The sequence below is a fragment of the Anguilla rostrata genome, chromosome 3 (assembly GCF_018555375.3).
Source record: "Anguilla rostrata isolate EN2019 chromosome 3, ASM1855537v3, whole genome shotgun sequence".
Classification (NCBI taxonomy): Eukaryota; Metazoa; Chordata; class Actinopteri; order Anguilliformes; family Anguillidae; genus Anguilla; species Anguilla rostrata.
Window position 1 is genome coordinate 61,555,039 of NC_057935.1, and position 25,694 is coordinate 61,580,732.

The 25,694-nt window shown below is 48.0% G+C and overlaps 1 protein-coding gene across 1 annotated transcript in view; it reads left to right on the forward strand.

The window, feature by feature from the left end:
• The window catches only part of LOC135251959 (pyruvate carboxylase, mitochondrial-like), a 133,168-nt gene that overhangs the window by 38,053 nt on the left and 69,421 nt on the right, over positions 1 to 25,694 (forward strand). Inside the window, exons 10-11 of the mRNA XM_064329839.1 lie at positions 4,166 to 4,284; positions 14,598 to 14,760. Of these exons, the coding sequence (XP_064185909.1) occupies positions 4,166 to 4,284; positions 14,598 to 14,760 (282 nt within the window). The remainder of the gene's footprint in view (positions 1 to 4,165; positions 4,285 to 14,597; positions 14,761 to 25,694) is intronic.

Genomic DNA, 25,694 nt, shown 5'->3' on the forward strand with positions numbered 1-25,694 from the left:
TCTCCTCCCTATCTCTGTTTATTCCTCTCTCTCTCACCTTCTCTGTCTCTTATTTTCTCCCCCTTCTTTCTTGCTCTCTCTCTCTGTTCTCCTCTCCTTTCCCTTCTTTCCCTTAGGCTGTGTACAGCACTGCAGTGTGGGTGCTGCCCAGATAACTGCCAAATCTCTCACACAAACGCACAAACAGCCTCTAAAACGCAGAACAGTCCTAACAGTGACAACACAGGCCAGCAAAGCTAGTGGAGACGGTCAAAGAGGCACTCACACCTACAGTTCCGTAACATACACGTACAATTGCGCACGCACACACACGCAAACACACACACACACACACACACACACACAGAGACAGACGCGTGTGCGCTCTGACAAACGCCCACACACACAGAGTTCATGCATTGACACAGACACACTGTGGCCACCAGTCTTGTTCTCCATCTGTTTCCCAGTGACTCAACAGATTTTAAGATATTAGCATTTTTTAAAAATATGCTGGCTAGTATGCAAATGAATGGATTGAGAGACAGGGCTAAACATTGCAAATACTTGTTGGCAGTGCAATGTAAAAAAGATCTTATTATGTGTTAACTATGAAATGCCCTTCTCATCACCATAGAATTACTGAAAATATATTTGTATTACCTTCTCAGAGAGACACCTTCTCAGAGAGATTCCTTCTGATATTTTTCCATATATATTCTTTTCCCTCAGTTATTTTGCTCTCCTCCTCAGCCCTCTCATTTGCCAGCTCATTTTTTATCCTCTTCATCCTCTTCAATTACACTCTCCCTTCTTCTTGTATACCTTCTCTCTCTGCTCTCTTTCAGTCACATCCCCCTCTGAGTTGTTTTTGTGTCATTTTCACTGTGGGCCTGAAATGGGAAACTTGATTTGGAGGGAGGGAATCATGGCAAACTTGAGATTTCCTTCTTTCTACGTTTTTCCACTTAGATTTTTTTCCCACTTGTTAATTGCCCCTCTACCCACACACACACACACACACACACACAGGCAGAAAATTGACATCTGCAGCTTTTGCAACTGCCTGCATTATGTCAGGTTTGAGAAGCAGAGAGAAGATGTGAGACCAGTAATTAAATGGAAAAAAAGACGTACACTCCAGCAAATAATCTTGCAGAATCTTCCTTTTACTAACAAGGTTGCTGACATTTGGGCCTAGAGGCTATTGTGTGATGTACGGAGTAAAATTAGCCTAACACTGTGTGACATTCTTTAGAATGAAGGTCTGTGCTGTCAGAAATGCTAGTGTTGTCTCTATCTTGCTCTGTGGGAATCTGCACTTATTTGAGTTCATATATTTTCATTATGGGTTTGTTGGTGAATAATTCACCAGTTGAGATTTTACCAACGCAGCTGTCCTGTACTGTCGCACAGCTACTTTAATGGAGAGGTAGGGACGTTAATCAAACGAAAGCAACATAACGCTCTATGGTAACCAAGAGAGGGCAAATCAGGAGAAGTGCAGAGGAGGAAGTGACCGGTTGCACGCCAAGTGCGTTTTAAAGTTGTCGTTGGGCGAGTGGCTGACTTCTGAAGCTGGAGCCGTACGCTTCCCTCCTCTGCGTGGCTGTGTGTCAATGGCGCCCACCTGCAGAACAGTTTTTTTTGTGCATTAAGACACTTTGGGCATCAGGCAGAGCGCAAGTTCTGATATGACATGCAGGGGGGAGGGGTGGCAGAGGCTTTCGCTGGCATTGTGGAAGTGTTGAACACTGACTCATCTGCACTTAACCAGGCGAGAGGAAAACAAAGCTCTCCAAAGATATAACTTATGAAATGAATGAGAGGAGGAGGGGGGTCAAAAATGAAAACAAATGGAGGAGAAGCAGGAAAATAATATGGCATAATAAGATTGTCACCGCGAAGACTGTTTTATTTTGTCTTATTTTACGGCAGCAGTTTCCATGGCGACGGCCAGCTCTGCTCACCAGTCTTAAGCACAGGTTCAGAATCGTGCCATTGATTTATTCTGTCTCACCCTTCTTTCTCTTTCCCTCTCTCACGCATTCTCTGCCACCCCCCCCCCCTCCTCCTCCCCTTTTCCCACTCAACTTCAAATGTATGGCTTGCATAGGTATAGTGGCACAATAGTTGAGCCTTTGCTGTGTCACCTGCTGTTACTCCTTGCCTTTTGATTTTCTCATCTCCCTAACCCAAATCCAGTGCTCTGTAAGTTCATATCTATTGGCAGATCTTCACAATAATTCCAAAGCAGGTGGCGTACATCATGTGATAACTCTCTCAAATAACATTTTCAATAAAGCATGGTGTTAAACCTTATTAAAACAACAGCTATAGTCTAATCAAAGTGATTGTGTTGGTTTTATTTTTTTTATAGGAAAGTTTATTTTTTGCTTCATCCCTCACTCATTTTTTCTTTATTATATTTTCTTTATCTTCCCTCTCTCCGTGGAGTGCCATCTGTCTCCTCTGCTCCTTCGCTCTCCTCCTCCCTTCCTGCCTCTCTGTCCAGTAACAGCTGTCTGGCTACTCCGTCTTCTCAAGAAACACCATCTCTTCCTCAAGTTTAGCTTTATCTTTCATCCTGCCTCTCTCTCCCGTGATCTGACACACCTTCCCTCTCTTGCCCCCGCTGTCCTCTCCCCCCCCCCGCCGCATGTCCCATCATTCTTTCTGAAAGTAGTACACAGCCGTATAAGCAGTATCCGTGTCATCAGTTCAGCCGACTGAAACCACCCGCTCAGAACAAAAGATTAAAGAATTTAATCCTTCATGAATAAAGAAAGTGGTGACTGGAGGAATATAAGAATGCAGACAGAATAAACAAATGAAGGAATCGTGGAGTTGTCTCTGTCAGCCTTAAGGTGTGCGTGTGTGTGTGCATGTGAGTGTGTGCGCATGTGTGTGTATGTGTGTGTGGGTGTGTGTGTGCGTGTGTGTGTGAGTGGGTGTGTGCGTGTGTGCACGCGTGAGCGAGCAAGTGAGTGTGTGTATGTGTGCGTGGGTGTGGGGAGGAGGGAAGGAGCTCTGTTTCAGTATAGCAGTCTGCACTAGTCGTAGTGTGTACACTTGTGTCTCACTAGTGTGTCTGTACCGGGACTGTTTGTGTGCGTCTGCTCTTGGCAGAGCCAGGGATGGGATTAGGCAGAAGAGATTGGATCAGATTACAATGAATTTTGGCACCAGATTATGTCCATTCTGTGCGGGGTTACAGAGGAGGGAGGCTGAGGAGGGGCGGGAGATGAATATAATAAGCGCTCCTTGGCTGAAATGCAGCAGGTTGAACCCGCTCTAAACGGCCATGCTCGTAATTGCTGTCCTCATCATAATGATAGCCCTGAACTTCCTGGAGATCATCGGCTTACCTTACATTATGTAGACAATCTTATTTTCCCTGTGCCCAGAGGCTCACTGATAAATGTGTGCATTTGTGTATGCTTGTATGTGTGTGTTTTTGTGTGTGCTCGTGTGTGAGCATGTGGGAATGTAGTTGTATGTGTACGCATATGCATGTGAATGAGAATTTGTGCATGTGCGTGTGTATATGTGTGTACACGTGTGTGTGTGTGTGTCTGTGTACAAGTGTGTGTGTGTTTGTTTGTGTGTGTGCGGTATTTAAAATTAATTTGCTTGGTAAATGCTCTTATCCGGGACCTTTCTGTTTGCATGTTGATGTATTTGAGTGAAGGCATTTAGGATGCTGACCTCCATGTTAGGTCAGATTGACAGCCGGTCTGCTACTCTGGTTTAGGGGAGCTGTCACAGATTTCACGGGCGGGTGAGGGGGGAGGGGGAGAGAGGGGGGTAGGGGACATTCAGAACACCGGTCACATCCATTTTAATGCAGTGCTAATTGTTAATATTGCTATTTATACTTTAGGCGCCTGTGCCCGTGGTCAGTTTTTAGATAGATGCATTTGTAAATTGTCTGCCTGGGTATCTATAATGAGTGCTACATCATCTCTAATGACCATGCTGGCTACAAGAAGCAGATTAGTTTGCCTTGCATGGAGGAATGAATCTCCCCTCGACCAAACCTGTTTATGTGTTGCAGTGGAATCTGAAATGTACCGTTGTGTCTTCGGCTTACAGATGGGTTTTGGATGGGTTGGATGGGTTCTTCGGACTGCTGAGAGGATTTTGGACGTAATGCGTGAAACCTCCGTGTGCGTGTTTGTTGCAGGTGGGCTACGAGAACGCTGGCACGGTCGAATTCCTTGTGGACAAAAGCGGGAAGCACTACTTCATCGAGGTGAACTCCCGCCTGCAGGTGGAGCACACAGTCACTGAGGAGATCACAGAGTGAGTCACGTTACATCTGCCCCTGTCAGTCCCTACCACCTGTCCACCTGTTTGTTACTGTACATGTCTGGACTAAACCTTCACGCCACTCTTCTGGTCTTTTTCACTGTCTCTCCCATCTGTTTTAAGTCCATGTTCATATATATTTCAATATGCATTCACACCTGCCCATGTGCATTAATTTTTTGTGTGGAGTACCTTCATTTTTAAATCTGAATCCATCCTTCTGTCTCGACAACGTCTACACTGAAATGTTTATACTGCTATTTTTTTTTTAGTTCTATCTGTCCTTTTCTGCTCTGGTCTCCGCTGATCACTGATACAAAAAGTATTGAGAACTGCCATATATTACTTTTACTGTATGTAATCGTTAATTATAATCGTCTAATTATTTACCCCCTTACTTTAAGTGAGTTTTCTGTGTGAGTGTGTGTGTGTGTGTATGTGTGCGCGCGTGTGACTGATTATGACCCAGCTTCACCCACCTTGAGAAACTGGTCAAGGGGAGAAACGGATAGGGATAGGGAGGGGGAGAGAGGGGTGGTACACTGGGACAGCAGGAGAGATCAGAAGAGCGTAACGAGAGAGAGAGAGAGAGAGAGAGAGAGAGAGAGAGAGAGCAGGGGAGAGGAGAGAGAGACAAAGAGAGACGGAGACCAAAGTTAAAAATAGCCATCCCCTGATAACCTGTGAGCACTGCAGTACTATAGTGACAGAAAGATGAGCCTGATTTAATCTCAGACTGACACTAATCTGCACGCGCGCACACACACACACACACAAGCACGCACGCACGCACGCACGCAAGCGGACAAAAACACGCACGCACACACATACGCATACACACTCACATACCCTGAACCCTCACACCCTCAGTCACTCTCATGCCAACACACACGGACGCACAGTTGCACACATTGCTACCTGCTCACGCATACTCACACACACACAAACACACACACGCACGCACGCACGCACACACACTCACCCTCACACCAACGCTCATGCATGCCCAGTTACACACATTCCTGTTACCTGTTCAGACACGCGCACACACACACAACACACAACTTGACTGATGATCATATTGATTGATGGCTCTGATTTTCTTCCACTCCCTCCTTCAGTTTTGTGCAAGTTCACAAGAACAAACTGCACCTAGGAAAGAAATGAAGGTTCATTTATTATAAATATCAGTCTTGTCATCTTGAATTGATGCTGTCAGACTACTGTTGCCATTAACTGGCAAGACTGCTCTTACCTTGCGGAGGTAAGATGTAATATAAAAATAAAAAAAGTGCACACATACAATTTATAAAGCATCCATTTATGCCCTATTTTGTAATTGTCTTTATACTGCTGCTAGTAATTGCTAATGTCTGGGTGAATGACAAAATGCTTGATTAGGAGGGATATGTTACAATGGGAGAAGTGAGATCACTGCCTCTCTCTGTCTTGTATCTCTGGTTCTCCCACTCCAACCTGACCGTCATTGTGTCACCGTGATTTAGCCCAATTACCTCCATTCTCCCCTCTCACCAATGTTCCCCTAATAGAGATAACTGCCTGCTTCCCACTGAATTCATGTCATGTATTTATCTATTCAACCTGATTGCTGTCTCCTTCTCAACTCTTCTCCTTCTCTCCTTTGTGCTACTGCCCTTCTCGTTTGCCCTGGAATATGTACCTGTGTATCTATACGAACTGATAAATCCGTCTCCCCCTGCATCTCTCCCTGCATCTCCCTCCATCTCTCTCTCTCTCTCTCTGTGCCCTTTATTTCGGTCAGTATTCTCTTTTAATACATCCTCATTCTCCCTTTTATGTTGAATGAGAGGCGTGTGTGTAGCACTGAATGTGTGGCAGGCTTCTGGTTTGCTAATAAAACCGGTCAGTGCTATCTGCCAGTTTACTCCTCTATCGCTCTCACTCTCTCTCTCTCTCACTCTCTTTCTTTCCTTCCATCTCTGCTCCCTCCATCTCCCTTAGTGGGTCTGTGGTGCTGATAGCAGGACTAATGAAAACAGTAGCGCAGACACAGCTCAAGCAGGGAGGGAGCAGCGGTTATAGAGAGAGTGCCTCTGCTGTGCATGTGTGTGTGTACGTGCGTTTGTGCGTGTGTGCGTGTGTGTGTGTGTGCACATGCATTACTGTCAATTGTATTACCAAGATGTATGGATGATAGATTCTTGAATATATACTGCAGAAATTAAAAACGTCAATACGGGTGCAATCACACTGGGGCTTAAGGGAGCAGGCTGTAAAGTGCCTGAGTAATGTAATCATACCTCCTCTTCTACAGGAGAGATACATAGCAATATTTGCAGTTTGTATGGGAGAGTAACTGGAGGATTACATCTTAAATGACGGTCATGTTTTTGTACAGAGTGTGAAGTTGTAGAATTGTTATCTGTACCGGCGTGTGTGTAAATTAGTCAGTGATTGAGCGTGAGCGTGTGTATACTGTTTGTTTATATGTGCGTGTGAGTGTGTGTGTGCGCACGCGCGTGTGTGTTTGACTTTGTGACTGACCTATGTGTCGCTGTGTCTCTCTGATCGTGTGCAGACCTCTGACTGAGTGTTCCCTGATGTTGGGGGGTGTGTGTGGCTGACCCTGCACAGGGTGGCTAATTACTCTGAGTTATTGCTGCTAAATTGCTGCAGTTCATCTTTATTTGTAAGGCCTGTCAGAGTGCGACGGAGAGGAGGAGTAGGAGGAGATGGAGAAGGAAGAGGAGGAGGAGGAGGAGGTGGAGGAGGTGGTACAAGGCAGCGCAGGAAAGGAAAGTGGATGACAGGGATTGGGGAGAAACAGAGAAGCAATGTATGAGCTTTAAGAGCAAAGATGAAAATTAAATGAGGTCTGTTTTTGATCATCCTGCTATGAAAAATTATTGTTTTTTTAAACATGCATGAACACATGCATGCACACAAACGTACATGCACACACTCAAAAATATCCTTGCATATGTATGTGTACATGTATGTATGTGTGTATACATAGAGGGTAGGCAATGTGTGTGCGTGTGTGTGTGTATGTGCATGTGTAGGAAAACATTTCGTTAACAAAACTATTTCATTTCCAGAGTCATTTATGTCATTCATGGGCTCGCTTCAGGCAAGTGTCATTGCATACATTCTCCATTCACTTCCATTTGATGGTAGGTTGTCCTTCACTGTTTAATAGCGGCATCCAATCTGTACCGCAAATTGGCACTGTGGAATGAAGAAACTGACTTTTTAATGTATTTCTCTAGTACATTTTGACAATCATTCACATTACATTTGAGTGATGTAATGTGAATTATTCATATGGTTTAGCATTATGTGTTACTGAGCGTCTGTTTTTTGGCTACAGTGCACTGTATATAAATTCAAAACTAACGACAGAAAACCAGGCCCCTCTGTATATAGATTAATAACCCCAAGAGAAAGAGTGCAGCAGAGAGTGTGAGAGAAAGAGATTGAGTGTGTGAGTGAGACATATGAGGAAGGAGAGAGAAAAAGAGAGATGTACAAAGGGATGATTTCTGTGTTTCTGACCAAGTCCTGTGAAAAGTCATTTCTCCCAGAGGCTCACACTAATAATCTTATTCCTCCCTGTCATGGGGGTCACAGCCTCACCCCCCCCCCCCACCCCCACACTTCCCCACCCCCTGCTTTCCTGCATGCTTTCTGTTCTGCTCTGTTTATTGAGTTCCTGACCCCTGCTAACTTTCTGCCTCTTTCCCTCTCCCTTCCTCTCTCTCTATCCATCTTCTCTCTCTCGCTTTCTCCCTCTCTTTCTCTCTCTCTCTCTCTCTCTCTCTCTACAGAGACCCCATATTAGCATAGCCAACGTTAACTGTGCTTCCCATCGCTGTTCCTCATAGAACCACAGCCTGTGATTGGCTGAGCCAACTCTGGCGAACAGGCAGGCTGTTCTTTTCGGCTTCGCGGTAGACCGTAATCGACCCTGGGATCATCAACGTCAATAAATTGTAATTGAAATTCAAAACGGCTCGTTGGTCTGACAAAGCTTATGTATCATGGACAGATCCATAAGGCAAACGACTGCCTAACCATTATATACATGGCACTGGAGCATCATGAACGAGGCATTGACAAATCCGGGGACGGGGGGCAGGAGACCTGCAGGTTTTTTAGCTACTTTTCTGTCTCTGACTTAATTTATTACCTGATTAACAAATATGTACCTGTTTTTTTTTTTTTCTTTCTTGCCTAATTTGGGATGCTAACTGGCGCCTGCAGGTTTGTCAGGCAACAGGCTGAGTGCTCATGCTTTTTACATCAGAGGAGTACACTGTATGTGCAGCTTGCGCAGGCCTGATTTTACACCCGCTCATCACACTGGGGTTTGGTGAGGCATGGTCATACTGCTGACTGGATCCCCTCCTCACTGGGCTACGCTTTGGGCTGTTACCATGTGTAGCCTCCGGCAGGGCCTTTGGCCACATTCCACACTAGCAGCGTCTGGATTTGATACCAGGCAACGCCAAGGGCCCTGACTGTCAGGGGCTCTCAAAATTATTGGACTATATACGACTTTCTGTGCGATCTTTTCTTGGGGCCCTAAGTCCCTGGTGGCACCCCTGGTGGTGAGTCACTTAAAGAGCATTTATTAAGCTGGTTCCTGATAATGACTTTGAAGCCCCAGCATGCCAGAGCCGCCCGTCTGAAGTGGAATGAGGCTGAATTTGCAGACCCTTGATACCGCTGTTACTCTCAAAGAGATCTGATTAGAATTCATGAGGAGATGTTCAGTGCTGGATCAGGATGACCAGCTTAAACTTCCAATTCCCTTTTCCGAGACATCTCCCCGGGAGTACCCCAGTGCCCCGAAGACTCATGCACTCAGAGCTTCATTACCTCCCGTGCTCCCCTCGTCCGTGTTCCGCCCTGCAATCCAGAAGCTGCCGCGAGTGGTCCACTTCAAACGGGGCGCTGAGGATCGAGTGGAAATCCATCTGCCTCATATGCACTTCATACGGTCTACATACGGCACGCGCATGAGGCCACGTCCTCCAACCCCTCCATTTCTCCCACCATGGATCTGCATCGGTGCATGCAGTAATTCTGCAGTGCAAATATTTATCCCTGTTTCTGGGATGGCTAATTAAATTCTGATTCATAGCAATCTACCAATAATTACCACTCAAGGGTTTACAATGGCAGGAAAGCAATGAATTCGCACAATCAGAAATTCATGCGATAGATAGATGAGGTCATGGACTAATTTATTACCATTCACCTTCAAATATAATTTTTCTAGGTTTTACATTGGGACACGAAGCTGTATTTCATAGCGAAAAGAATGTTGGCCAAATCTGGTCTGCTTTTTGAAATGAGAAGCATGCTAAATTGTGCTGAGATGGTAGCAGGAGCCTTCATTCTTCATTTTAAATAAAGACATTTTTTTTCTCTGCGCTTCAATGAATGAACAAGCGAGAAAATGTTTTTCATTTTTATGGATTGTCTAGAATCTTTTTGCAGCGGCATCACATTTATATTCCAATGAAGAGATGGACTTTTGTTCATTTGTATTGCTCTTCTATCTCCGCTTTGCACAGTCTGTGCATGTGTATATTTTGCAGTATAAATATGGATCATAGCGAAGCTTGTTCAGTAATGACACGTAACGTCACACTGTAAATTTAGTCACGCACAAATTACTTGGGAGGGGGAAAAAGACAGTCGTGCCAGCTGTGCTATTTCTCCCTCTTTGTGTATGTACTGTATATGTTCCTGTGTGCGTGTGTTGTGTGTGTGTGTCTGTCTGTCTAATCTGTAGTTTTGCAGAGTATGACAGTTTCTGAATACAGATCAAACTCATCTTCTCCTGTCCTCTCCTCACCAGTCAAGTGCACTGATGGCTTATGTGGCTGGCGTGGTAGCAGTCTATTATGGGATGTGGACTGTTGTTCTCTCCTGCCCTGTAATACTTATTCATTCATATTGCCTGTGTATACTGGGAGCAGGGGATGTAGGGCGGATTTACTGGCTTGGCTATGATCTTATGTCTCAATATTTGCCCAAAATGTTTGCAGTAGTGGCATTGGTTTGGTAGCTTTGGAGAACTTTCATTTTGATCCAGAGCGCATGGCACAAGCACTCGTATAGGCAGAAATACTACTACCTAACATGAATAAATCCCTTTAAAACGAATATAAGCCATCATCGTTGTAGTCCAGCTCTGTTATCAGGCTTGGAGATTTCATTGTGATTATAGAGTTCCTTTGATATATTAATTTCAGTCAATTTTAACAAGAATATTCTTACTTTGTAATGTGAAGGTGGGTCTGCTTGCTGTATTTTCTGATGGCTGTACAGTTTGCTGGTTCGGGGGGCTTTTTGGATTTGTGTGCTAATGCCTCCAGTGGTTGTCTGTGAGCTTATTACCAGAATTTACTTTGAAGTCACTTGAAATGTGTTTTCCTGCTTTAGACCGTGATACCTGGATGCCGCCAGCTGGTTCTCAGAAACCTCCATGTACAAAAAATACCCTCCATCCCACTGAAATGCTGTCTGGACCGATCAAAAACATAAAAATAAAATAAAATAAATTAAAAAAAACCCGGAAATGAAGGTTATCTCTTTAACCTGCCAGCGCATGCAGACGGTGAAAACACTGACACACAGCAAACGCAAGGGTGGCAGAAACTGGGCCGCAAATACGGCACAGTGGCGAGGCTTAGAGAAAGCTGAGCCGTGTCTGGGCTCTGGACTCGTGGCAAGGTCCCAGTCCTGTCCGTCTGGGGAATCTGGGCCCTCCAGATCCAACCCCACCCCCGGCCGTCCAGATCCAGCCCCACCCCCCCTCCCCCCCTGGCCCTCCAGATCCAACCCCACCCCGGCCGTCCAGATCCAGCCCCACCCCCCGGCCGTCCAGATCCAGCCCCCCTCCCCGGCGTCCAGATCCAGCCCCACCCCTCCACCCGGCCGTCAGATCCAGCCCCCCTCCCTGCCCTCCAGATCCAACCCCACCCCCGGCCGTTCAGATCCAGCCCCACCGGAGGCCGTCTTCAGAGCCGCCTCTGTGGAGGCTTTCACGTGTTGGCAGTTTGTTCTGAGGAGCTAATCAGCTTGCAAATTATACAGTCTTTTTCGCTCACCCCTCACCCCCTGCCGTCTCTCTTCCTCCTCTCAGCATTAGGTTTTTATGCATTGCAGCCCCCACCACCACCACCACCTCCAACTCACTTTCGTACTCCTCTGGTGGCCAACACGTTTTATATTCTACACCTCTCTCCGTCTCTCTCTCTCTCTCTCTCTCTCTCTCTCTCTCTCTCTCCCTCTGCCTCTCTCCCTGTCTCATCTCTCTCACTGTCTCTCTCTCCGCTCTCTCTCTGTTTCTCTCCCCCCCTCCCTCTGAACAGGGAATTGGATGAAATTAATTAAGGATAGAAAATTGACGATGCGGGAGGCAGGGATATCTGTATATGTGTGAGAGTGTGTGGCTGGATGTGTTTGTTTGTTACTCCTTATGCATCTGTGTTTGTGTGTGTGTATGTCTGTGGTTGTGTTCATGTGTACACGTGTGTTTGTGTTTGTAGTGTGTGGTCATGGTATTTTCTTTTTTTTTTGCTGTATTCATATTTGACTCTAAATATATTTGTGAGTTGTCATGTATGTATATCAACATTCAACATATGAAATAAAGGTATTAGTGGCTTTATGCTGTAGATTTATGCATACGCAGAACTTTATTCACATACTTAACAGTACTGTAGATGTGTTTGTACAGTAGATGTAATGAATTAGCATGCTTGTGTGTCTGTGTGTCTTTGTTTTTTATCTGTGTATTTTAAACTTCACCGACACACACTTTATTCCCTGCATTATTTATGGCCCAGACTAAAGTAAACAGAACTCACCTCTCTGTCTCTCTGTCCCTCTCTCTCTTTATCTTTCTCTGTCTCAAAATACATTAAAATACTACCAGCCCCGCAGGCACTCACACAAAGAGGAGTCGCCCCCCCCCCCCCCCACACACACACACATTATTTAAGTTATTTATTTAAAAGAGAATATACTTTACATAAAAAATCATTTAGTCTCAGGGTGCCTGAGAGCTATTAAAAATTGTGTTTACAGGAAGCACCCACCCACGCATACATATGCACATGCACATGCACGCGCACGCACACACACAGACACACAGACACGCACACACACACAAATTTGCAAATTGTTTACTCCGAAAATGAGAATTGCACTGTGTATACAGAAAATACTGAAAAATATACTGGTGCTTTTCTGCATTTTCTTCCCGTTCAGTGCATCTTGCCCCCGTGTTTCTGTATTCAGATAATAACTCTAGGCAGTTTGCCATTTTCTCCCTTGACTTGCTAATGAAGGGAATTACCGTAAGCATACAAACACTTATAGTGATACATTGGTGATTTTTATGTGTTTCATCAACACAATGGCCAGCGGCCCTCCCGAAGAAACTATTTTAGTGATCTACGCTATTCTTAACCCCTTAAATATTTAGGGGTACAGTATGTACATCAACATGAAGGGATAATGGCTGCTAGAAGAAATAATATGACGTCTAGGTCAGTTATGGCTCTCTGGCAATGCTCTGCACTCTGCCTGCTCCTGAACGCAATTTAAAGTCAACAAGTTTTAGATGACCCACTTCCCCGAATGCTCGGGCGTGTGCATGCGCTCGTGCGCATGCATGTGCATGCGTGTCTCCCTCGGCAACAGACCAAGCGCTTGCATGTTGCCCGCTCTCTCGCACGCCGCTGCCTCCCTCTCTGGGGATGCTAATGTGCAATACTAATGCACTTTCTTTGTTCAGTGTTAATGGACAGTCCAGTCCAGGCAGGCTGTGTGCGCTGCATACTTTATTAACCCTGGCTCTCGTTGTGAAGTCTACGCTCTGTAATGTCCAGTCACAATGTATATGGTACGCTATTCTTTCTTCTTTACCTTGTGCTTCGGTGCACTGTTTCATACCAATGCACAGTGTATGTGGTATTTTCTGTGTCCTTAAGTGGCATATTAATTCTATTAGTAGGATGTATTGTGTTAATCCTCTGTCAGTATAATGTCAATTTGGTTTCGTGTCAAGTAAGACTTTATTCTATATTAACGCCGTCTCTCTCACACTATATTCATGTAGCCTGTGTAAATGTACTGTTCTTTCTGAGTAACATCAGTATGGTATAGCGTTCGGTTCAAGTGTGTCTTCGGTATACAATTGATGCACGTTAACTCTGTCTTTCAGTCCCAGGAGCTGAAAGATTTTCTTTTCTCCTTCCATCTGTTTTTCCTCATCTGTTTGATACATAATTCTTTAATGCTGTAGAAAACATGTGTCCTGTCAGACACATAAACCTCCAGCAGGCAATAAATGGAGCATCCAGCCACCTCTCAAATCAAAGAACTTTCTGTTTCCTTCCCCCCCCCCCCACCACCCCCGTCTGTGTTTGACTCTCTCTATGCCTCTACCGCATTGTCTGTCTGGCACATTCAGTGTGCATCTATTCCTTCTCCGAATCTCTGACTTAAATTACGGTTCTATTTTTTCCATTTTAAAGGTACTTTATTGGCACAGTGACGGCAAAGCAAGGATTAAAAACAACAACAACAACCATAAAACCTTCACAAAATTTAAGTCTGTGGGGCTATATATGTATACTACAATGGCCAAAAGTATGTGGACATGTGACATCCACCATCTCATCCAAAATTACTGTATGGACATTAAAATGGAGTTGGTCCACCCTTTGCTGCTATAACAACCTCCACTCTTCTGGGAAGGATTTATATTAGATATTGGAGCATTGCTGCAGGGATTTGCTTCCATTCAGCCACAAGAGCATTGGTGAGGTCAGGCACTGATTGGGCGATTAGGCCTGGCTGATAGTTGGCTTTCCAGTTGATCCTAAAGGTGTTGGATGGAGTTGAGGTCAGGGCTCTGTGCAAGCCAGTCAAGTTTTTCTATATCGTTCTTGACAAAACCATTTATATGTGAACCTTGCTGTGTGCCCGCGGGCACTGTCATGCTGAAACAGGAAAGGGCCTTCCCAAATCTGTTGGGGAAGCACAGAATCGTCTAGAATGTCATTGTATGCTGCAGCCTTAAGATTTGCCTGTACTGGAACTAAGGGACCAAACCATGAAAAGCAGCCCCAGACCCGACCCTATATATACAGCATAAAGACATACAAATACTTGTCTTTATATATAGTATATGCATAATATATACATGAAATAAGTACGTATATACCCATATTTGTACATATACACTTACCTCTCTAAATGATATATTTTCTCTCTCTCTCTCTCTCTCTCTCTCTCAGTGTGGATCTGGTGCATGCTCAGTTGCGGGTGTGCGAGGGGCGGAGCCTGACCGAGCTGGGCCTGAGGCAGGAAAACGTCCGGCTCAACGGCTGCGCCATCCAGTGCCGCGTCACCACCGAGGACCCCGCCCGCGGCTTCCAGCCCGACACGGGCCGCCTGGAGGTGCGTCCCGCACGTCCCGCACCCCCCCCCCCCCTTCCGTCACTGTGCTCGCTCACTCCGTCAAATGAGGCTGCACCCCTTTCATCCCTCACGCTCCTGACCGTGGCCCCTCCTTACCCGCTCAGTTGGCCGGTCCGGTGTTTTGTTCGTTTTTATCGACGGATCGCCGGATTTTGGCTTTCGTACCGTTTCCACCTTGCAAATCCGCCAAGTGCACATCCTCAGGAGTTTAAGACCAAATGGCTCTTAATGGGATGAGTAATCGAATCAGCGCTGATGACTAGCAGCCTGAAAAAAAGACCTTGCTGCATTTTAAATAGCACAAATGGCAGAAGCGCGTAATGATAAAGGTGCAATATTGTGATGTTATTTTTAACGGCGGATAATTATTCATGTTATTCAGCGGGTTATTTCCGCATCGCTCTCATCCGCTTTACAGGCGGAGTTAATTTAGACGTGACACGCCATCTGGTGTCGCCCTCGCGTCGGATGCGGGGAGCGCTGGGCTGAGGGACACTCGGCTACGCTGGGGCTCGGTTTCCGCCCCAAACCAAGTTTCAGCAGAGAAAGGCTGAAACAGGCCCGCAGTTATGCCACTCTCCATTACTGGAGTGCTTCCTTCTGCCCCACTCTGTCCTCTCCCTCTCTCCCACTGCACAGTGCAGTTTGGGCTGTGTTGTATCTGTCGATCACTGGGTGTGTCCCTGGGGGGGGGGGCGCTCTTGTCTTCCTGTCCGTGGCCCCCAAGCGAGGGTCCGCTTCTCCAGGCTGCCCTTTGATGCAACTCTCTCGCTCTCTCTCTCTCTCTCGCTCCCTCCGTTTCTCTCCTTTTGCCTCTTTTGCATAAATTGCATTTTCTCATCTTTCTGCATACATTAGAAAAGTTTTGGCCGGGCAGCATTAATATGCTTTACACAAGAACAAATGATGTTTATTGAAGGGAAGAAATGTGCTTTTATGCTGCAAGACTGCTTGCTACAAGATAAATAAGCAGGGAGATGTTTGGAAATTACTTTGGCTCCCTGAAGAATGGTTACTTGAGCGTTTTGTCAGCCCCTCCCCCAGCAGTCTTCAGCCACTCAGTGCGCTTGTGCCATTACCCCCTCCCCCCCCCCCTTTCTTTTGTCATGCATTTTTCATAGAAGCCTGACCGACTCCTAAAATATATGAAAACAATAAAAAATGCATTGACAAACAGCGTAAATAGAAAAAAATGATGAATAAGTCATGGCGTGACTGATCTTCGGGGTCAGAGGCTTAAGAGATATGCTCTGGGAAATGTGGTTTTACATCTTTTTCAGGACCCTTTATAATGCGAGCCGTGACACTCCCAGTGGAGATCATGAGATCTGTGTGTTTGGCGGGGGAGCGCGAATGAGAGCGAGGGAACGAGGGACCAGAGAGATGGGGATAAAGGAGTGGAGATTGAGGGTCCGTCTCCTGGTGTGACGGAACAGCCTGTCCTGGGGAGAGAAGTTGATGGAGGGAAGGGGGGGTGTGGGGGGGCATGGAGGGAGAGGTGTGGGGGGGGGCATGGAGGGAGAGGTGTGGGGGGAGGGGCATGGAGGAGAGAGGTGTGGGGGAGGGCATGGAGGGAGAGGTGTGGGGGGCATGGAGGGAGAGGTGTGGGGGAGGGGCATGGAGGGAGAGGTGTGGGGGAGGGGCATGGAGGGAGAGGTGGGGGGGGGGGCATGGAGGGAGAGGTGGGGGGAGGGGCATGGAGGGAGAGGTTGGGGGGAGGGGAGCATGGAGGGAGAGGTGGGGGGAGAGGGGCATGGAGGAGAGGTGTGGGGAGGGCATGGAGGGAGAGGTGTGGGGGAGGGGGGCATGGAGGGAGAGGTGTGGGGGGGAGGAGGGGCATGGAGGGAGAGAGGTGGGGGGGAGGAGGGGGCATGGAGGGAGAGGTGTGGGGGAGGGGCATGGAGGGAGAGGTGTGGGGGAGGGGCATGGAGGGAGAGGTGTGGGGGGCATGGAGGGAGAGGTGTGGGGGGGCATGGAGGGAGAGGTATGGGGGGAGAGGGGAGCATGGAGGGAGAAGTGTGGGGGGGGCATGGAGGGAGAGGTGTGGGGGGAGGGGCATGGAGGGAGAGGTGTGGGGGGGCATGGAGGGAGAGGTTGGGGGGAGGGGCATGGAGGAGAGAGGAGGCTGGGGGAGGGGGCATGGAGGGAGAGGTTGGGGGGAGGGGCATGGAGGGAGAGGTGTGGGGGAGGGGGGAGCATGGAGGGAGAGGTGTGGGGGATAGATTTTTCACTGCCAGGGCCTACGCTGGCTGCAGATTGGGAAAACCTGGTGGCGTGAGGCTTTTCCATTACACTCGGTACCTGGGGAGCACGGGCGATAGGGTGGAGGGGACAGGACAGATGGATCAGACCACCGGGCGGGCGGACAGAGACAGATTGATACATTGTGGATGCGTTCACGGACAGATCGATAGATAGACAGACCATGTAGATCCGGTTCCCCCCCCGGGCGGTCCCATGCTCCAGGAGAACGCGCTCCAACCAGGGGGACGAGAGGGGATAGGGACGGATCTCCGTCTGCCTCTCAAACGCGGCTCCCTCCCGCGGGCTCGGACACGTAGCCGCGCGTCCGTTAGCGAGCGCCGGAACGGGGTCCGAAATCAAGAGCAGGCCGGCGTGACTCAAAGGCTAAGCGCAGCTGTTCGCCTTTCGCTCACCCCTCCCCCCCCCCGCCCCCGTCCGAACCTTTTTCAGGTGCGGCGCTTGAAGAAATCGTTTTTCTTGGCTTCTTCGCTGCAGCCGCGCTACGCGCAGACAGAGACGGGGAGCAAGCCTGTGGCAAATTAAAATACGTAGCGGAGAGGCACGGTAATGGCAAACAGGTGGGTGGGGGTGGTCTCGGCCCCCCCCCCCCACCCTTCTGAATTGAAGATTTCCTCATTCCGTGGGGGAGCCGCTGGCAGGCATTACGGGGGGAGGAGGGAGGGGGGAGGGGGGGGAATTGGGGGAGCCAAGGAGGTGACAGGAGGGTTGCTGACGGTATTGGGTGAATTTTCTCCTTCCTCCCAGCATGCACGCTGTACATGTGATGAGCTAATAAATATGCAGACATCCTCTATCTGCGCTTCTGAAGATGGAGGGAGAGGGAGAGGAGAGGCGACAGAGAGGGAGGGAATACTCTAACCCATAACGTTTTAGTCTGGGAATAAAAATATCATTTATCAATGTGTGCTGTCCTCCTATTTATTATTACGCAATAACTCTTTTAATCGTGACATATGCCCAAAATAGAGACCAAAGTGGAAAAAATTGCAGCAAATGAATTTGTTTAATTAATAAAATATTTAATATATCAATTACGTACTTCAATTAATTTAATATTCTCTGTGAAATTTTGTAAATGTTAATATTAAAAATTAAAACATTATGGATTATGAAGTTGGAGACTGACAAGAAGATGTAAAGAGGCTTCCAGTTTTACCAATGGGCACCACAATCTTTTGGGCTCACCTTGTCCTGCTTGTGGGATTTCCGGGTGTTAGGAGCTTAACAGTCCAGCTGGAAGTGAGGGAGATTGAGAGAGGGAAGAGCGGCGTGCGACTTCCACAGAGCGAGGTGCTTCAGCTCATTAACATGCAAAGCATATGCTGCTGTGGAAGAGAGGGAGGGGGGGAGAGGAGGAGAGAGGCTGAGTGGAGGAGGACAGCTGAGAGGATGGTGGAATGAGGGAGGGAGACACTGCATGCGCCGAATCGGGGAAAAGACCGGGGGGGGGGGGGGGGAGAAGAGCGAGGCTCCGCGATGGCGGAGAGGCGAGGCCGCGCCCGTTCGCGGTAGCGCCACGGTCCCGGAGCGTGGCGACCGTCGCGGGCAGACGCGGCGTCCGTCGTGCCGCTCGGTGGCTTGTACGACAACGCTGCACTGCGAGAATACACACATGAATAATATATGGGGGGCGGGGGGGGAAAGGAAATGGATATGTTTTGTCAGGGAGACTGTATTGCCTTATAAATATAGAGAGCGTGATTAGGAGGCGGGGGCCAGGGGGCCCGGGGGGGGCGTAGGGCCGCCGCGGTCCTCCTCTTCACCGCGTCTGTCACGGCGGCGGCGACCGCTCGGGGGCGCGGGGTGCGGGGCGCGGGGCACGCGAAACGACCGGCGCTCCTCCGGCTACAGCTCTGGCTCGGGCCCAGCCGGGGAAATATCAAATGAGCGGCGAGACAGGGAGAGAGGGAGGAAGGTTAGAGGAGGTCGTCTGCTCAAATCGGTTAAGTTGTAGCATTTATACGTCTCACCAGCCCCCCCCCCGCCCCCGCTGTGTTGCCGGGGCGATGTGAGGAATGTCAACGCCGGGTACAGTGGATATGCTCTGTGAATCCGTGTCTATATTTCTTTATTAGGGTGCACCTATTGTTTTGAATGGTTTTCTCCTTGTTCCTCTGCCTCTCTCTCCGGGGGAGATTGTCCGAAACGGACTAAATTAGGCAGGCTGGCAGTGACTGATTTGTGGCCTGTGCATGCCGCCTGAAATAGTTTCAATGTTATCATTAGTCGTAGTTGTAGTTTTATTAATATTGTGCAGTGCTGTAGAAAACATGATACATACACAATACACATGCACATCTGGTTGATGAAGATGGACGTTGTTGGGAACGTCTTTACATTACATTACATTACAGGCATTTAGCAGGCTCTTTCAAGCGATTACATGTTCCAAGTATACAGCTGGATATATACTGGAGCAATGCAGGTTAAGTACCTTGCTCAAGGGTACAATGGCAGTGTCCAACCGGGGAATCGAACCTGCGAAGTCTTGTAACTTCTTTATTCTTGTTTTGCGTAAATTGCATTATTGAATTACAGGAGTTTTGACAACAATTTGATTCTGCGGTGTGTTGGTTTACACGAAAACAGTTGAAACAACATCTTTATGTAGGTATTCCGAAACGGTCTGTTTCAGTATCGGAAAACTCAATCTTCCGAAGTAGACACAGTTGAATCCAGTTCAGTCCGCAAAGTGTACATTTTTCACACTGATTGATGAAATGGCTGTTATCTCTTTGCCTTCGACTGTAGAGGAGCAGCTGGTGTTTTATGTAGCGTCGTGCTTTATTTGCGCTCATTTTATCAGTCACCTTAACGATATGCTAATGCAAGCGGGAGGCGACTCCGGTGATAGAACAGGCGGACATCGGGACACTAAAGAGCCCCCCAGTAACCACCGGTTATGAATTAGTAAACACTCCAACGGAATGGTATCGCCGCGGAAATATCGACAGTGATTTTTATAATCACTCCTAATGGCTCATAATTGGTCAAGAAAAAAAGGCGGTAGTGCGCGGGAAATGCTAGCGTGCGATAAAGTGATTGCATTGATTAACAGATGAAGCTCGGGGCTTCTCGCGGTCGTCTCCTTGATGGACTCCCGCGTGGACTCCCCGGGTCTCTGTGTCAGGGGGGTCTTTGTGAACGAGGGGCTTCGCCGCGGGAGATTTCGGCGGGCGCTTCTGGAGGGCAGGCTCTCACGGGTTCAACAGGCAAAACATTATACAAACGGCTCGGAAAATCACTGTCTTCCCCTTACGTACGTAATAGCATGTGTTGTAAGTGTTGTTGATTATGGTTGGGAGAGAAGGGGGGAAGGAGAGGGGAAGGGGGGAGGAGGGGGGGGCGGGGAGGGAAACTAGATAACGGTTTTTGTGTGTCAGCAGCATGAAGATACAATTTCTTGCCTCCGCAGAAGTATAGCGCGGCGCGGCTACGTTCTCGTTAAACAGACAGCAGTCATTTGCAACACACACAGGGGGCCTAATTCTGTGACAGGACGTCTCAGACTAAATCTGGGAAACTGTAAAGACGCTGCCGTAACGTTATAGAGACTGCATAGTAAAACCGAGCGTCTTTCTGTCTGTTTTGGGGTGTTTCTGTACAGTGCTCTTGAAAGCGCTCTTGAAAGCGCTGCTGAAGTTGTCACTGTCGCTGCTCCTGCATTCATTTGTTTTCAAGGCGCAGAGCCTGCCTCTTGGCGGTGTGTACGTGTACGCCGGGGGGGGGGATCTAGCAGAGGGTTAAAGCAATTTTCTGGCGAGGGAGGCTGGTGAGATTCTGTTGAACACGGCTAGGCCACAGCTGGCTGCCCCGTACATACCCAATGCACTGTGACCTGACACCCACATTCATCACGTTCCCAATGAAAACCTGCTCCCTAAAAAAAAAGACCATGACACCCCCTCATCTGATTTTCGGCTTCTGCCACCTCCCCCCCTTCCCCCACAATCCCCCCCCCACCTCCCTCTCCAATCTCCTCCCTGCACCGGCGTATAGGGGGGGGGGGGGGTGGTCACGGACCCTGCTGTAATTAGGGGCGCAAACGCGCTAGCTGCCGCCTGCTAACGCGCGCTGGCGGTCAGTGTTGAAACCGTGAGAAATAATTCACGGGGCTCCACAAGCGAGGGATGGAGATAAAGCGAGAGGGAGAGAAAGGGATTAGCCGAGGTCACTATCTGTGTGGCTATGGCAAACCCCCCCCCCCCGATGATGCTGATCTCAGTAGCGATAAGTCTCGGGGAATAGAATCAGGATGGGCTGAAATTAAACCTCGCAGATAGAGAGATGGAGAGATTGAGAGCGGCCGGCTCCTCCGCGAATTTCCACTGCGGTTTGGAGCTGCCAGCTGTTGTAAAGAGGTTGTGGCCCCGGTGTCCTGATCTCTCACTTCTGACCCCCAGGTAGCAAATTATTACATGTTTCAAAGCCCTTGGGTAGGGAGGTGGACTCTGAAGGTTCTGCATGCTTGAACACGTAGGACTGCCTTTCCTTCACTTAGAGTGTGTGTGTGTGTGTGTGTGTGTGTGTGTGTGTGCGTGTCTGTGTGTGCAGGGCCGGCCCGTGGCGTAAACGGTCTACGCGGTTGTTTAGGGCCACAACCACTGGGGGGGGGGGACACACGACCACGAGGGGGGCCACACGATCCAATGTTTATCTAAGGTGAAAAACGTTATTTTTGCAATTACGTTATTCATCCCCTGTCGCGGAACTAGCGGTATTAATTTTAAACGGAACGGCAACTGAACATTTCATAACAATGTAATGTAAGAAGGACTTTACCAAGCGAACCCCCCCCCCCCCCCTCAAACAGATTTGCTTAGGACCACCAAAATCCTAGAGCCGGCCCTGTGTGTACGTGTGTGTGTGTGTGCGCATGTGTGTGCGTGCATGTGTGTGTTTGTGCATGTGTGTGGGTGTGTGTATATGCCTACAGCATGAGGCATATACAAGAGAAATTTGTGTGTATGTAGTGTGAGAGAGAGAGAAAAAGATAGATTGTCTGTGCGTGTGCATGTACATCATCAGAAAGATAAATAAAAATTGCGTGTATGTGTCTTTAGTATGACAGAGAGAAAATTGTGTGTGTATGTACAATACGAGAGAGAAAAGGAGATTTTGTGTGTGTGTCTACAGGCACATCCCTCTCCCTAATAGTATAACTCTACAGTGAATGTATGTGCGCATTCATCTGCGTATTTATGTATACATATGTGTATCTATCCAGACAATCAGGCATGTTACATACAGTATGTGTGTGTGTGTGAGAGAGAGAGAGAGGGGGGGGGGGTGAGAGAGTGAGTAAATATGGAGCTGTGTGGCAGTGTAAATTTGTAGGCACAGCTGTAAAAGCACATGAGAGCATCCCCAATGCAGGGGCGTCCCCAAATTAATGATGCATTATTCATGGCGGGTGAGCGGCGTTTGGTTTTTAGAAAGCTTTGAAAGGCAGGTGGCGGGTGGCGGGGGGGGGGATGGGGGGCGGGTTACTGTGTGAGGACCTCCATATTAATCCGCACTCCGGCTCAAAGCAGCCACTCACTCCTCTCACTCTTCCTGGGTGTCAGATGTCCTGTCGGCTCCCCCTTATTTATTCGCACTGTACACGCGCGCGTCTCCCCCAGACTGAAACCTGCCGGATTTGGAGGCGAATTAAAATGGAGGAACGTGTGTCATGCGGGATGTGTGCTGGCTTGTTTACGCTGCCTTGCCGTGGCAGCAGGGGCTAGGGGATGGACATTGTCATTCTCTGTGCCTTTTACAGTCTGAATACTATCCTGTCAGAATTGAGGAGCAGGGTCAAGGAGTGCGAAGTGGGGGGGGGGGTTGTGGGGGGGTGTGGGGGGGGGGGGTGTAGTAGGAGAACAGGGGGAAACATGGGAAATGGAAGGCAAGGAGGGGTGAACGAAAAGGTGAAGAACGTGTCTGAGCTTGTTAGACAGTGTTCCGTAAATCTTCCCGGGCGGCCCCTGTATCCATGCTCTGTCTTCATTCTGTCTCCCTCTGCCATTTCCCCCCCTACCTTTTCTCTTTCCCTCCCTCCTCCCCGCCCTCTTCTAATCCCCCCTCTCATGCAGTCTTACACCTTTGTCTCTGCTTCCCTTTTCTCATGATCGTATTCTTTTCTTTCTTCTTTTCACCCCCCTCTGGTCTCCCTCTGCTCTCCGCTTCCCACCTCTCACCCGCTCGGCTCAATGTACGGCGGTAATTATATTGGCAAATTAGCCCCTGCATCTCGGACGCAAGACATTTTTTCCCTCGTTCTCCGTGCATTTAGAGCGCAGCGGCACGCGGTGCACCCCCTCCTTCTCCTCTAATTGGAGGTTTACAAGAAGCTGTACTTGCGTTTGTGTGAGGGCGTGCGTGCACGTGGGTGTGTGCTGGACACGCGTGTTTGTCAGCGCGCGTTACCGTCTGTGCAAGAGGGCACTGCGTGCGCATGCACATGTGAGTGTTCCTTTCAACGCCTGTGCAATTGTTTGTTTGCGCACATACTGCGTTTGCGTGTACGTGTGTGTGTGCCTGTGTGCCTGCGTGTGTTTGTGCATATGTAGGTGTCTGTGTTTGTTTGTGTGTGTGTGTGTGTGTGTGTGCGCGTGCGTGTGTCTGTCCATTAATTTTCAGCAAGCAGTTAAAGGGCATGGTCTCAGAGGGAAGAAAGGGCACTACTGATGGAATCTAACGTGTGTCAGAAGGGCAGTATCACTGTGTGTGTGTGCGTGTATGTGCATGCGTGCGTATGTGCATGTGTGTGTGTGTGTGCGCGTGCGTGCGTGCTTGTGTATGTGTGTCTACTGTATGCCAGAGAGAAAAATGTGTGTGTGCATGTACAGTGTGTGTGTGTCTTTGAATGCCCGCATCCAATGTTATTTTCCAGGAGGCAGGCCATTACACAGAATGACAGGCATAGAGACCTTTGCCATGCCTTTGGGTACTGTAATACACTCAGAACAGCTGCAGTTCTGGCCATTTGAGGCAGATGTGGAAAACCACTTTCTTTCTGAAAACAAAATCTTGTCTGGTGTCCCCGAATAAATTGGAAAATTCCTATCTGTTGATTTGGGTTGAAATAAGAAATGTATCCTCCCCCGTTCTTCCTTCATCCCCCACACCCCACCCCACACCCAAGCGTACTCTCAGTGTGTGGAAAACTCTAATAGGTCATTCCGTTTTATCAAATGTAATGTATTCAACAAGCCGGGTCTGTTTTGTGAATTCGTTATCTCTTCCCCCCCCCCCCCCCCTTCTCTATAACACTGACCCAAATGGAAAACAAATTCTTTAGTGTATCTGTTGTTCTTAACCTATCTTTCCTTGGCATTTACCCCATTCTCCTTCCCTCTTGTGCGCTTCCTCCTTTGGTATCTTGCTCATTCGGTAGTGCTCCTCTCCTCCTATCTTATCTCCTTCCATCCTCCTGACCCCTCGCGCTCTCTGCTGCTGATCTGTTTTCTCCGTTTCTCATTTTCCATTTTGTTTTCTCTCTGAAAATAATTTTGTCCTCCTCCATTTCTTTATCTCCTTCCTCTCCTCTGTTTGTCACTGTTCATTTCTCCCTCCCTCCATTTCCCCTTTGTCTTGCTTCTTCTCTAACACATTTATTCTAAACGAGATTTTCAGTATCTCTCTATATATGCTTCCCTGCTTTTTTTCTCCCCTCCTTCTTTCACTTTATATTTGTCATTCTCTCTCTCACTCTATCCTCACCCTCTATACCTATGTAGCTTCCTCACTACCTTCCCTCCCCCCATATATTCTCGGTAATTTTCTCTCATTTTCTTCCCTCTATTATTATTTCTGCATTCCTTGGTCCCTGTTATTCATTTACTCCCCCTGCATTCTTGTCTAATTTGACTCTTCCTCGCGGATGCTTCTTCCTCTCTACCCCTCTTTCTCTGTTATCCCCGTCAACATAATGCAGTACCTGTACCCCTCCCACACGTGTTTTTATCCCCCAATTGCTCCCTTAGTCTCTGTGTTCTTATACCCCACATCCTCCCTTAGTCTGTGTTCTTATACCCCACATCCTCCCTTAGTCCATGTTCTTATACCCCACATCCTCCCTTAATCTGTGTTCTTATACCCCACATCCTCCCTTAATCTGTGTTCTTATACCCCACATCCTCCATTAGTCTGTGTGTCTTATACCCCACATCCTCCCTTAATCTGTGTTCTTATACCCCACATCCTCCATTAGTCTGTGTGTTTTATACCCCACATCTTCCCTTAATCTCTATTTTCTAATATGCAACATCCCCCTTAATTTGTGTGTTTATATACCCCACATCCTCCCTTAATCTCTGTGTTCTTATACCCCACATCCTCCCTTAATCTCTGTGTTCTTATACCCCACATCCTCCCTTAATCTCTGTGTTCTTATACCTCACATCCTCCCTTAATCTCTGTGTTCTTATACCTCACATCCTCCCTTAATCTTTGTGTTCTTATACCTCACATCCTCCCTTAATCTTTGTGTTCTTATACCCCATATCTTCCCTTAGGTTCTCCATCTGTCTTTCTGTTCTTACTCCCCACATATTTCCTTTGTCTCTCTTTCTCCCCTCTCTGCTCTCCCATTGCTCCTTCTCAAAGTGTGAGTGTGCCCATGGTAATGTGATCTAATTCAGGGTAATATCTACAGAGCCCGA